The 15,138-nt window shown below is 39.3% G+C and overlaps 1 protein-coding gene across 1 annotated transcript in view; it reads left to right on the forward strand.

Annotated features, from left to right (window-relative positions):
• The window catches only part of KALRN (kalirin RhoGEF kinase), a 425,990-nt gene that overhangs the window by 207,199 nt on the left and 203,653 nt on the right, over window positions 1-15,138 (forward strand). Inside the window, exons 6-7 of the mRNA XM_065750707.1 lie at window positions 994-1,116; window positions 8,758-8,949. Coding sequence (XP_065606779.1) covers window positions 994-1,116; window positions 8,758-8,949 — 315 coding nt within the window. The remainder of the gene's footprint in view (window positions 1-993; window positions 1,117-8,757; window positions 8,950-15,138) is intronic.

Here is a 15,138-nt window from a genome sequence, read left to right on the forward strand (position 1 = left end):
CCATACAATACCAGGCTGGGAGGAAGCGTGGATCTGCCTGAATGTAGGAAAGCTCTTCAAGAGGGATCTTGGCAGGCTGGATTGATGGACTGAGGCCAGTTGTATGAGGTTCAACAAGAACTAGTGCTGAGTTCTGCACTCTGGTCATAGCAACCCCATATGTTGCTACAGGCTTGGGCAGAGTGGCTAGAAAGCTGTGTGGTGGAAAAGGAGCAGGGAGTGTTAATTAACAGCCAGTAGAACATGAGCCAGCAGTGTGCCCAGGTGGTCAGGGAGGTCAACAGCATGCTGGCTTGTATCACCAATAGTGCAGTCAGTGGGAGCAGGGACATGGCCGCACCTCTGTACTTTGCATTGGTGAGGCCACACCTCGAATATTGTGTTTGGTTTGGGGTCAGTCACAACAGAAAGACACTGAGGTGTTGGAGTATATCCCAAGTAGGGAAACAGCTGGTGAGGGGTCTGGAGCACAAGTCTTATGGGGAGTGGCTGAAAGAACTGTGATTATTCAGTCTGGAGAAGAAAAAACACAGAGGAGTCCTTATTGCTCTACAACTCCCTGAAAGGAGTGAGATGGGGTTTGGCCACAGGTAACAGTGATAGGAAGAGAGATGGTGGCCTCAAGTTGCACCAGGGGAGGTTCAGGTTGAATATTAGGGAAAATGTTTTTCTCAGGAAGAGTGGTAATGCATTAGAACAGGCTGCCCAGGGAGGTGGTGGAGTTACCATCCCTGGATGTGTTCAAGAAACATGTAGATGTGGTACTGCAGAATATAGTTAGTGTGCGGGGTAGGGATGAGTTGACAGTTTGACTGGATGATCTTAATGTCTTTTCCAAACTTTGATTCTATGGAGCAACATAGATGAGTTGGTGAGGTGTTTATTTTTCATGTTACATATAAATCTGTCTCAGAACTGTGAGGTTTTATATTCTGCACAGTCTCAGATTTTTTTCATGCCTCTCTAATACTTTTTTTCTGTGAATGCTTCTAGATGTTTGACTGGATCAGCCACAACAAAGAATTGTTCCTGCAGAGTCACACGGAGATTGGTGTGAGCTACCAACATGCCCTTGACCTACAGACGCAGCACAATCACTTTGCCATGAATTCAATGGTGAGTTTGGGGGCATACTCTGATCAGTGGGGCTGTGTGTGATCTGTGCAGGAGCATTCCAAAGAGTGCAAGGGACCCATGAGAGGTGAAGCAGAGGAAGTCAGGCTGGGCTGTGGAAGAAGTGTTGCTCTGTTCACCCAGATACCGACATGATTATTTCCTTGACTTAAGATCAGCATGTCCTGTGGCATTTGTTTACATTTTGGAGAGCAAATACCATTACTTTCTAAGTTTGTGACATTTCTATGACTGGATATTAACGAGATCTGTATGTAGTCCTTGAATAATTTATGCTTTTTCTCCCACACCCTGCTAAGGTACTTCTCAAAACCTTGAAAAAGGCACTAATCAAGCTGTCAGTTGTAGCCACTGTGAGATTTTGGCTGTTTCTGTAGTTACTCAGTTATTCCTTTTCAATACCATTCATCCTACCTTAGGTTTTTTTTTAATTGTTATTTTAAAAAAATTGTAATTATCTTTTTATAAGTGCTGTGCTCTTTTTTGTATTCTTAACTGCATAAAGTATTTGTTCTGGACAAAAGTTATTGATGTTTTGATTGTTGTGGTGGGTTTTATAAATGTGCACACACACCCTGCTTCAGTCATACAACACAGTGATGAGCACTACTTTAGCACTTGATAAGATTGCCATAATGTTGCCATCCAGCAAAAAGCAGAGTAGCGTGGCATCTGTATAATGCTGCTGTTTGCTGTATCCTAACAAATAAATGTGTCCTGGAGGTTAATACATTAAAAATCATTTGGATTATGATAGATGTAAACTCAGTTGTAAGCCTTCAGAAAGCATTTCAGAAGTGTCGAGCTGGAAGACCTCCCTTTATCCTTTTGTGGTGCTGCTTAGCACTATTTTCTAAAAATAACTTGCAGTCAAGCTTGGAAAGAGATAATTAAGGTTAATCAAATAATAATGGGTGACAGGGAGGGTGCCACCTAATGGAAGAAAAACAAATTTTCTTCATTCTTCAGTTAGTCCCCAGGTGAACTTCTGGGATTGCAAAACGCTGTTAAGTGAGACATTTGCAAAGAGCTTGCAAAGAACCTGCTGAGTCTAGGGACCTCTCAGTGGCCCTGGCTCCTAGCAGTGCTCTCTCACCACTGCCAAACATGTGTCTTATACTGTTGCCTAGAACTATTTTCTGCTGTGGAGGAATAGTGGGACAGGTGTCGTACCTCCCATTTTGCTCCATCTCTGGTGTTAACTGCATAAATGTTTCATGTGGTTAGCATGAGTGATACTGCAAAGAAGATTGTCTTCACGTCTTACACACACAACATTCATGTGGAAGTGCGTCAGTACTGGGCACCCTCAACTTTCACCCTCTAAATTTAAGTGAAGGATGGCACCCCATTCTGCATTAATTAATTGGGCTGAAACATACGAGTGTGTGCAGGAACCTCTTGCTGAAAGGCAAGGGTCACAGTGTCAGTGATGTCTGCCCAGTGGCCTTTCCAGAGGGGATTTCAATTCCCAGGTTGCACGGGCTGCCAGGTGAGTTGGATTCTACAGCCTGATGGCACTGCCTTGTGGAATTAAAGAGGGCTGCTGTCTTGCTGAAGGTTGTGTCCTGCTTCTGGAATAGCAGACATGAGGGTGGCTATATCAGTCTGGGATATGACCTTAAGCTGCATCTACCTGAACTGAACTAGAGCTGCTGTTCTTATGTCAGTGTAGTTCTGCTGTCATTGGTATTGCTGGCTTTTAAATGGAGTAAATTACTTGCTAAAAAAAAATCAGCTACTCTTGTTGTCCCCAGAAATCAGCATTGTGAACATGTTAACATGCAGGAGATGTCAGCTTGCTGCATGAGGGTGTTGGGCTGCATACTAGTCAACTTGACTGAGGGAAAGCATGCAAAAAGAGCAAGAAGAGATTGAAAATAAAGCAACCCTTTCCTAACCGTAGCCCAGCTCCTGTGACAGAGAATAGCTGTATCTCTTGGCATGCATGGGGGCTTTGTGAGCATATGGGAAGACAAAATGTAGTAAGGATAAAGCCCCTGTAGTAGTTCAAGACAAGAGCCAGCCATGGTCAACAACAAACTTAGGACTAGGGCTTACTTGAGCAAAGCAAATACAGAGGAGTTTGGGTGGTGATTCTTGTGGGTGGTGGTAGGATCTTAAATGCCTGAAGCCTACACAGGATTCTGAGCTGTACTTTGGTTGACGGGGAAGTGAGGCTGGAAATATGCATCAGGACTGTTTGCTGGGCAACAATGAAGTAACAACAAAGGAAAGGCTTGCTGATGACCAAGAGATTTTCAGGAAACAATGACCACAGCCAGCTGTAATTTTTTTAAGGAAGATTGTTTGTTTGTTTTACTATGGTTTTATAGTGTCAGCGATGTTACAAATACATACTCATGCAGTCAGTGCTGCAAAACTCTTATTCAGCTGTCATTTTTGGTTCAGTTTCTGCCACTGTTTGATCTCTGCTGGAGACTTAGATAGCGGCCAGGGTGTATGTGCCAATTTGATATTTACACAGGGCATTAAGAAGCACTTTGGTCACTGTGCTAGGTGTGCAGTTCTTTGACCTAGTGTCTGTTTCCAAAATCTCTGCTCCTGACGTTTGTGTACACTGCTTTCACACATCTGGAAGCTTCTTGTGTTAAATTACCCACTGATAAATACTTCTAAGTTTAAGGATTGAGATTAAATAACATAATGCTGAATGTGTGAGATGGAAAACAATAGCTCAGGAAAATTGAATACTAAGTGTGTATTCATTTGCATTTATAATTATTTCTCACTCTCTTCCTTTCATAGACTGCAAAGAGAAAATGCCAAGAAACCTTTCCTGTTCCATTACTATAAATGATAACATAGGTGTTGTATCCCTCAGACCTGTTTGCCATCCCAGATATGGAAAATTGATCCACTAAAGTCTGAAAATTTAAGAGTAAATGGGTTTTTAATAAACACAAACATTGATACCTGATGAGCCTTTTAGCTTTCCCATGCTAATTACAATACAAATATTTAGCTACTGTGCTTGAGGCTCAAGATGTAGAGATTGGTTTAAGAATAACAGCATTTTAAGCCTGATTAAGTGACACTGCATCTTTTTAAATATAGATCTTACGATTTCCGAGTCTTCAAGGCAAACTAGATTACTCTATTTGTTTTTTCTCTGGAGTTTTGCTGCATAATTGTAATTTTAGTAGGATTTGCTTTATAATTTAACTGGATCTTTTCTAAGCAGACATGTCAGTCTCAGCAACTGTTAGATGGCGAACAAGATCTTAAAATACCATTCTTGGCTGTGAGGTTTTGGGTTGTGTGATGTTTTTGTTTTGGTTTTGGCTTTTTTTCCCCTCAATATATTAAAATTGATATTGAGAGAGGATATGGAAGAGGAACATGTAGGTGAGGATGGCTGCATGTTTTGTAGGGGAAAAAAATGTACAGACTTCAGCAGAAGTTGGATCAGATCTTGGATCTTTAAGGTATTTTGTTTTTCTTTCTGTAAGTGCCTGATGCTCTTTAGGCCTGTCATAACTAACAGTAGTTACAATGCTTTTCTCAGTTCCCGTGGTGTTTATTTGGTCATGTCTTTTGTCATGTGCTCTTCCTTATAGACCAAAGCTCCTTCATGGAAAAACAATTTTACTTTAACCAGTAATAATTCTTCCTTTTAAGTGAACAATATGGCATGTGGAATGTGGAAAAGTCATATATTTGAGGTAATAAACTGTAGTGTGGTATTTTTCTTTCAAATAAAGACCATAGATATTCTTCCTGTAATTCAAGGCAATGCTTGTTTTCACTTCAGTTTCAAAATAAATTATGTTGGTCTTTATCACAGCTGTATAATATTTACACTGAAGCAATACTTCTTCTCATGAAGATGAATATTTAGCTCCACTATTTTGTGAAGAATCACATTAATCTAGTCAATTTGATTGAGTTATACTGAAGCACTGGAGCTTTTCTCTTACCAAACTGATCATAGCTCTGTACTTGGATAGATGGCATACGTATCACTTCTTGTAACTGAGGTTGCTCGTATTTCCTTTGCCAGGACTGTTTTATGCCTGGATCTGTTAACCTCTTTAAAGAGTGAATTATCACTTTCCATGGTGCATACATAAATATAGTACTGCTCAGTGTTGGCAGCACTGCCCATCTGGCTGTCAAGGAATTAGTTGTCTGACACAAGATGGAGATGCATATCATCTTAAGAAAATCACGATATATTTCATATAAATTACAATTACTTTGTAAAGGCTAATAAGGTCTTTTGAAAAAAAATCCTGTAGTTGATATTAAAAGAACAATATCTTCCTGTATGTAGGCTGAGCTAAAATGCCATCCAGTGTTATTCTGCAACATGCTAAATGTAATTGGTCTTCTTATAGAAACTTAAAGGTCTTCAAGATATCTCATGAGATTATTTTATAGATGAAACATTTTGCTTTGGATTTATCTGTTAGGTTGACTTCGCAGATGGTTTCTAAACTGATGGTAACACAGTGAGAACTTTCTTTTTCCTCTTCAACGATTGAATTTTGCCTTCAATTAATCTGCAAAACCCCATGTTCACTCTGCCATTGCGGTGTTTCAACCATATCTCTAGGGAAGGAGACAAACACAGCCAAGATTCTTGCAAATTTAATGCTTCTCACTGCTCATTTTTCTTTCTATAGTGTAAGGTGTTCTCTACATACACGTAATAGAAGAAAGCATGGCTCCAGCAAGAGCTGGAGAACTTAATTAAGAGGGAAAGTCTCAGCATGCCCTTTAGATGATCAGGTCTGAATTAGTGTTTTGCTGCCCTGTAGGAGATCATTTCACAACTGAATCACCACTACTGTCAGTGCTTTTTGTCAAAGGCTGTCATCCTAGCAAGAGTTAGGGACTTGAGTGATAACAAACACTGGAAGGAACAGCTATGTTTTAGACAATAATTATAAGAATCAAGGCCTTGGTTAGCTCACAGGAGTGAGCTAAGATTTTATGGACAAAATGAGGTATTCTGCTCTTGAAAGGCATTGCATCTGGCCTCCCTAACCTAACAGAAGTACTCATGCATATTACGATACTGATGCACATGTGAAGGAATGTTTCTTTTCTTGTGTTTGTCTGGCAAGTGTTCTTTAGGAGCAAAAAGTCCCCTCTGTTGTCCTAAATTTCACAGTTGAAAGAAGTGAATGAAAATTTAACTTTTAAGATGGTGACTGCTTTTGGAAACTGCAAATACGTGCAAAATCATGTTTTCTCAATAATAAAGATTAGCCAAAACTTGTTTGTACCCCAGTTTCAGTACATCAGAACGTCAACTGTAGTGCTTTTGCCCTTGCTTTTAGACATTAATATATTAGTTTTCTCATAGTTCACCTATTATTATTCTGTATAGCCATAAATCAGTGATCCCTTGCAGTACTCTTTGGGGACACTAGTATTCTATGAAGAAAAACAGCAGGGAGAAAAAAAAGAAAAAAAAAAGCTTGGACTTAGGCTTTAGGTTATATTTAAAGTGAAACTCTCTATGAATCTGCTAGTTGTGGATTTTTCCAACCAAAAGGAAAAATAAAGTCACAGTCATTGGTTACTCTATTGAATTTGCTCTCTTTCAGGATCAAAAGATCTATGTAACTGTAATACAGAAGTTCTCCATTCAGTTTTTAGAGATGAACAAACCAGAGGGAAAGGAAGTTTTAACTCTGTGAAATGTCAACAGTTAAATTTTGGCATTGTAGATTTTTTGTTCCATTTTACTCGGAACATGACATATTGGCAGATAAAGATGGAAGCAACTGGCTTACAATTTTACTCTACTCCATGAATAAGTGTATTTTTTTGTGGATTGTGGTCTGTTAAATGTTTTTTTTTTTTGCTTTTTTTTCCCCTCCAAAACTGTATTCTTGAGAGCTTTGAAGCAGACCAAATCCCCTTCACAATCTTGTCCCCACTTTCCCCAGTAATGGTGACAGTGTACTGAGATAAGAAACATAAAGTCTGGTAGGATGTGCTATTCCAGATTTTTAGGTAGGTCTTTCTTGTACCTTTGGTTCCTTTGAGACCTTGGACCAGTATTGTGTGTCCAAGCCCCATTTCAGTTTCACTGAATCACTGAGATATGAGAGAGAAAATCTTCTTTCTTCCAGAAATGGAAGAAAGGGGTACCTGTGTCACAGAGCAGGTGGTATCCACTTGGCACTACCAATTGGAACTGTATGGAAGAGCATATCACATTTGATAGTCTGCACTTGGATACATTCATCACTCAGAAGCAATGGAGAAAGCTTTGAAGCCTCTGTTTCCTAAGCCAGTTCCACTTGGTGCACTGAGAACAGAGGTGTGAGCAGGTGATGCCACACAGCTCCTTGCATTTTGTTGGATGAGCAGTGGGATTGGTGGGTTGGCTACATGACAGATTGGCACTCTACCATGAAAAAGCCTCATCTAGGAAAATGAAATTTTCAATGAAAATCTTCATCTCAGTATATACATATAACAAACAGACATAACGATGAAGAAATCTCCCGAACTTAAAAAGCAGACTCTAGGAACATCTGCTGTATTTCAGCTAAGCTTACCTCTATCCTTCTACTAGTTAGTTAGTGCATCCATATGCTGTAACTACAGAGAACCAAGGAATTTAAAGTTGTTGTTCTCCTATTGGATGATTCCCACTGCATTGCAACACCTGAGATAATTCTGCAGGGAAAAGCAAAAAAAAGAAAAGGAAGAAGCCTACTATTTTTGACAAAATCAAAGCTTACTGATTTCAACTTCTTCTTTTCTTCAAACATGACAATGCTCCACATCTTTAGGTTTTTGCAATTGTACTGTCACTACACTGTTTTTCACCGTAATTACTGACCTGTTAACTTATAACATTGTTTGGCTCAGCCTCAATCAAGAAGACTTTCTGAGATAAAGGCTTAAATGTTTATTAAAGTTGCAGTTAGAGGTGTTTGGAATTTTGACCACCAACCATAATAAAATCACGGTAGTTTTTTAAATTCCAGAATAACTTTCATCAGTTTTCTTCTAACTGTGCAGGGAGGAAAGAAAATAAAAGTTTATTTCTTTAAAATTAGTCTGACAGCTTCTAACCAAATGAAATTTTTGAGAAAGACAGTAATTTCCATGGAAACTTATTTTTCTATAGAATATCTTTATGGGCTCCTTTAAATTCTCTACAGCCTTTTCTGTTTGTTGATGCTGTGTGTCAAGAAAGGATTGTTAGAGAGTCTTCACAGGACAGAAAGCAAACATTTCCTTTATAAGTATGTGGACTTAGCTTTGAAAAATATGGAGTAATTCAATAGAAATATCAAGAAGCAATGAGTAAACCCTAACAGATGAGTAAATGGCTTGTGTATGGCAAATGAGTTTACATAAACACATATGGAAACAAACAAACTAAATAAGAGGAGAAAGAGATAACAAAGTGGTAGATAATGGCACAGATATTCCAAAAAAATTCCTGTGAGATGCGTTTGTAGAGTGGAAGGTAGTATGACTGCTATTCGTGCATATTTAAAAGGATGGTTGATTACTCTCAAACTGCTCAGCTTTGCTCCACCTGATGGTGTTTGGAATTTGTGATGAAGGCAGAGGGTGGTCACGGTTCTTCCTGCTCTTTGTTCATGTATGCTTTCTAATTTTCAGAACGCCTATGTCAACATCAATCGGATCATGTCTGTTGCATCCAGGCTTTCTGAGGCAGGTCATTATGCTTCCCAGCAAATTAAACAAATTTCTACACAGCTGGATCAAGAATGGAAGAGTTTTGCTGCAGCTCTGGATGAACGCAGCACCATCTTAGCCATGTCTGCTGTCTTTCACCAGAAAGCCGAACAGGTGAGCTACTTTTGTGATTTCCAAGGAGAACTGCTGCCAACTTGATAACAGTGATGCTGCAGTTACTACCTGATGTTTTTTTGCTTATTTGCAGTTAGGCTGATTCTTGTTCTTACTGGAGTAGTGTCTCAAACACAAAGAACAGCATATCCCCCATAGAAATTAGCATGCATTCCTTGAGTGGATAAGAAACTTTCAGGCCTTACTGATGAGAAGGAATCTAATGATTACTGAATTGTGTTTATGCAATAACATGCTGCCTTATTTCTATTGCCTAATTTTTTTAATCGGTATTTTGGATAAAGTCAAGAATACGATGGTCAGGCAAACACTAAATATCAGCATTCACATGTATGTGGATTGCTCTGTAATGCTTCCTCTTTATTTCCATGGAAGCTACAACAAAGAGCACAATAATAGCATTTGATAGAGCAAATTCTCAGTAACAAAAAACTATTGGGCAATGTAGTCACTACCATTAACTATGCATTTTCACCAGCTATGTACAAGAGCCTGCATGCCATTCTTATAAAAATTCCCACCAGCAGAGGTGATCCTCTGTTCTACAGCTGCTATGATAATGCCATTGCTAGGAAAACGTTGCCCATGCAGTCCAACTTTCATTGACTCTAAGCTAGAAGTGCCAAAACAGGACCGTACAGTTGTGTGGTACAACAGTCCATCCAAGACTGGCAGTGTCATCCACAGCCTCCAAAATGATATGTTGCTGATTGTATTCATTTCCCATTTAAACATACTGCTTTGGGAGCTCTCTTCATGCTGTTGTGCACTTGTTTTTTCCAAATAGCTTCTGTTAAAGCTAAGTGTCTGTGCCTGATATTCATATAATGCCCACGTTGCAAGTGGCTGACTACTTTTAAGCCAGAAATTATGCCTCATAAGAAAGAATACACATATGGAAATGTTTAGCTTAAACTGTGAAGAATTTCTTTTATTTGATTCTAATCAAATGATCATCTTGGATTTTTCTTTGTTTTTTTCTTTTCCTTCTACTAAAACAGGCCATAGCATGGAGCAATTACCCACCTTACCGGGCACCTAATGATGTAGGCACAGGCACTGATGGGCCTGGTATCCTAACAAGATCTCTGGTTCACGTACTTTCACCTCTGTACAGTGGGCACTGTAAAGTTTAGGTGCAGACTTTGTATTGATCTTCACCAAACATTTTATGTTCGCAAAAAAAAAAATTATATCCAGTCTATATACAGAGAGAGAATGGTTTAAGATTTATGAATGAATTAGTTATTGTTTGTTTGGCATGGTACTTGTTGTTGGTTGTTTTTTTTTTTTTTTTTTGAGCAGTCCCATGTTTTTCTGAAGTGTCAATCTTATTTGCAATTTATGAGGAGTTGCTAAGGTGTTTTATAGGATGAAAGACAATAAAACAAATAGCTGTACTGAGCTGCCTGTCAGCAGGAGGTGAGATTTTTTGTCATCTTACTCTTTGAACACTGGCAGAGTGGATATTTTGCCTCAGCCAAAAAAAAATAGACTAATGTTACTTTCAGCTTTGGCTCTTTTGTTTTCTATACAATTGAATGGATGTGTCTGAAAAAAAAATAGTTCTTCCTTGGCAATTCTGTGAAAGGAACTTTTATAGAAAAAATATATTTGTGCTGCCTGACAGTGGCCAGTCTCTCATTATTAAGCAGACAGGGGAATTTGCTAATTCTGAACAGCAGTTGCTCTTCTCTTGAAATAAGAGACAACTCAGCGAGAGATAAGTGCTGATCTGAAGACTACATGCTCAGACTGTTGGGGAAAAAACGAGAAGTGGGAGTCACTGTGTCCATTAGCCAAGACTAAAGTGTTGTTCTTGCTTCAGTTAATCTGGTAGTGTAAACCAATGTCTTGCACTCTAATAACTTATACCATACAGAGATCAAATGACTAAAAAGTGAAGTGGTTGAGATTTGGTTTATAACTCAGCCTGTGATCTATTGAGCATTCATTCCCAATGTGATCCTTTATTATAGGCACCACTAAAGGTTGTGGTTTTTGTGTTGGTTTTGCTTTATAATTAAAATCAGGGTTTCCTCAATTTATAATAAATAAGGTTTAAATCTCTGAAGCAAAGATGTAGATAAAGCCACAGCTTCCTCTGCTGCAGATCAAATCTTGATTTTCGCTCCCTTTGTTCTGTTGGTAATGGAAGTCTCAATGCAGATCCAACCAGTTTTCCCACAGCATGCCTCATACCAGTCTGCTATGCAGATTCTTTCCTTCTCCAGCATGATAAGCTGCTACCATCTCTTTATTCAGTGCTTCCTAGTGATTGAAGTTCTCTGTGATGCCAACAGGAAGCAAGTCTTGTAGGATCATAATCTTTCAGCCTTTGGCACACCACAGCCAGCAAGGAAATTCTTGGCTTGGGATAGAGATTTATGAAAAGTTCTCCGATCTCATAATATGCAAGCTGAGCAGGAAATAACTTGTTTTTCAAGGTCTCTTCCTAAAGACCCCACACAGCACACTGCACAGAATACGATTTGTCTGTCTTGGAAAGATGAAAGGCTGAGTCAACTGTGCAGGGAATTGAACCTTACATCTGTCTTCACATGCCTCAGAATCACATTGCTTTCCCAGCTCTCATAGCAGATACATGTGGCATGTGGAATTGAACTTGGCTGAATGAGTTCCTGTATCAAAGCTTGGTTTTTGCTTTGTTTCTTTATTTTCCTTATTCTCTGCCTGTGTGTTTTAGTTTATGCATGTGTCCTCCTTAATTTATTCAAATACATTTTATACATATCTGACCATTATAAAAAAAAAAAAGACAAAAAAAATGAGGCAGAAAAAAAAATAAGAAGAGAAAGTAAGGAAAGAAAATATGAATCTTGCTAACATAGCCTCCAGTCAAGCTTCCTTCAGCATGTGTGCTTGATCAAAAGTTCGTAAACTAAGTTCCAAACATTTGCTGTGTTCAGGTGAAGGCACCACTCAGGATACTTAGTGAAGTTATCCACATATCCCTTAATGCTGCCTGCTACAAATATTTGTTATTTATTCTTCTCATCCTAGCATGGAGATAGGTTCTAGTGTAAAGTAGAACCTGCTTGTATATTTTGGTATATCTGAGGCTATTCTAAGTTGCAAGGGAATATAGGAAAACATGCCTTATCTCAGCATTATTTTCATAGAATCATGGAATGGCCTAAGTTGAAAAGGACTTTGAAGATGATCTTGTTTCAACCCTCCTGCTGTGGGCAGGGTCCCTAATTTCTAGACCAGGCTGTCCAGAGCCACGTCCAGTTTTGCCTTGAATATTTCCAGGGATGGGGCATCCACAACCTCTCTGGGCAACCTGTTACAGGCTTTTTAATTCTTTTGATTCTGGGAGAACTATTCTGAGTTGCACCAGAGGAAGTTTTGGCCCATTGACTGTCAAATGAGGGAAGCAAGCATACCAGGTGTCCTTTCTTTCTTGGCTGTAATCTCTGAATGTGTGCTGAAGTATCAATAAGGTACTCACTCTACAGATCCTGTCAGAACAAACAAATTAATATCTTAAATCAGCTGAGAGATGTAAACCATTTAATTCTGGATCAGAGTCTACTCTCAGAAGTGCACAAGCAGAATTACTATTTAAAGGGGTAGGTGTTGAGTGCATACACTATATACTTATGGTGATTTTCTGAAATCTGACCTGTGGCCATTCGTATTAGCTCTGTTCATAACCAGAAACACTAGTGTGCTCATCTCTGCCTGGATCCCTCAGCACTCTGCTGGTTGAGGGAAGGAAATGGAAAAGTGAGGAAAAGGAAAAAAAGGCAGGAAGAATTGGGGAAAGGAAGGAAAGAAAAAGACAGCTGCCATCTTTAAGATGCAGGGTAACTTCAGCGTTAAATAGGGAAAGGAAGTTCTAGAAAGAGTGTCAGGAAATATGCAGTTAGTCTCATACCCTGCACCCCTCCAAAAACAAAATATGATTTTTTGACTACAAAATGTCAGAGCTGGATTTTAGAGCTTCCATGTGACTCAGAATAGGAGTCATGGAGGAGAGTCAGTGAGAAGTGGCCTAAGAATCCACTAGTACTGGGACTAATAGAGCATTTGTGACAGATTATGAGCCAGTAGTAATTGTGGGCTGTTACCTTAAAGTTACTTAATTAAGTTAGAGGCACAAAGGTATCTTAGGAAAGTTTTTATTTTTGGGAGAGATTTTTCTTAATCTTTCTTCAGGTCTTGAAACATCTGTACAATTATTGGAGTCTGTCATTTCAGCTTTTATGCTCCCAGTAGGAGCTATTCAAGGCTATGGGCTAACTAGAAATTTAAGCAATTAACTTCAATTATATTGGTCCTTGTTTCTGTTCCAACCTCACAGTCATAACTGTAAAAGTGTCTTTTTTTGAACTCAAACAATGATTTTATCACATGAATATGTTTCTAGCATGAAGAGTTATACAGAATAAAGTTGCTTGGTTCCACCACAGTAAGTGACAATAAATATGAACATAGCTGCTTGTTTGTTTGTTTTTAAACAAAATACCCAGATTGATAGTCTAATGGTATGAAGTAATACTTGTCAGAAATCCTTAAAACATAACTTAGTCTCCCTTCAGGAACTCCACACACAGGCTGCATTTCTTACAGCTCCTTAAAAGAGAAGACATCCGCTATGTTAGTAGTGGGACTGCTGTTCTAGATACTGCTATTACATTGTCTGTGTACAATAGATATACAGAAGAAAGATAGATGTGAGACAACCAAGCAGAAATGCGATGATGTGCATAGAATCTTCACAGAAAGCATGCTCTGGGAGTATGGCAACATAGGTGTAACAAGACTGTAGGAGCTTATATAAAAATGGACAGAATTCAGCTATTCAGATAAGAGCTGTAACCGTGTGATTCTGGCAGTAGAAACACAGATCCATAAGGTGTAGAGGTCCTTTGTTCACCATGTCAACCAAGAGGTTCATGTAACAGCCCCAGAAGGGATTGGCCTCAGCTCCGTGCCCTTAAAACTGACTAGGAAATGATGTGAATTCCACTAGCTCAGCAAAAATGATGACAACTTCAGCTTTATGGAGAGGTGTTTGGGAATTTCATCTGAAGAGACAGACCAGGAGTCTGAATCTCACAGATCAGGAGTCAGATTAACACAAGAGAACCTGCTGTCCTTGCCTCTAGTCTCCTAGGAAACCTAGTTCTCACTGGTAGGTTTGCACCTTGTAGGTATGAATGCTTAGGACTTTATCATTGAATCCCTGTATTTGCAATGCAAACACTTTATAGCCTTGATCACGCAGCCGCATAGTGAATAGCATTACATTGCTAATAAAAAAGGGTGCTGATGCCCAAGTGGAATTGAAATTCCTTACTTTGAATCTCATAGCTCTTCACGCTATGAGGAGTGCTTTACTAAAAAGCCACTGGCGAGCACTAGAGGAGCACATAAAGCTGTGATCACAGTTTAGTGTTGTGGTGTTACAAGTTCATCCCATGAGGCACTGTATCTGTTTTATAATAAACTGTTCATTTTCTCTAAGTAGCCCTGAAGTATGGCAGCCTGGTTTAGCAGAAAGATGGAGGAAGAGAAAACATGAATTAGTAGTAATGATGTGGCATCAGGCAGTTAGTACAGATTAAATACGAGCACGGTAGTGACGGTGTCATTGGAATAGGCCCTGCTTAAAGGAAAAAGAGGATGGGAACCTTAGAGACTAAATTCCACCTTTCTTTTACAGAATAGGCAGCACCTTTCCCAGTTTGTTCTGCTAAAGAGCATCAACACTGCTTTGGAGGCTTTTAAGAGTGGAAATTTTTTTCCATCCCTCTGCTCCCCAAGCCTGCTCAATTTCTGGCTCTCTGTTAAGGCTTCCAACCAAGGTGCTAAACCATATCAATTGCTGTGACAGTGCCTTTTTTTCTCCCTTTTTGTGGATCTCTGCCCACCAGGAACTGGACTGAGACCATGAGCTCATTTTGAATTGGCTGCTTAACAGCCATCAGATGGTAATAGTATCTGATCACTGCTGACCTGGGCCAGTACCAAATGTGTGACCCAGAGGTTAAAGCCTTGGTATCCTATTAGCAATCCCACTGAGCTGGCCGTGGGCTGGGAGCTGCTTGAGTAAAGACTGTCTGCTTCTCACTGAAATGAATGTCAGCATTGATTTTAATGGGGGTTTTCTATTGCCCAAATTAGAGTTAAGTACAG

The sequence above is a fragment of the Cyrtonyx montezumae genome, unplaced genomic scaffold (assembly GCF_038088225.1).
Source record: "Cyrtonyx montezumae isolate F1298 unplaced genomic scaffold, pur_monq_1.0 scaffold_7, whole genome shotgun sequence".
Classification (NCBI taxonomy): domain Eukaryota; kingdom Metazoa; phylum Chordata; class Aves; order Galliformes; family Odontophoridae; genus Cyrtonyx; species Cyrtonyx montezumae.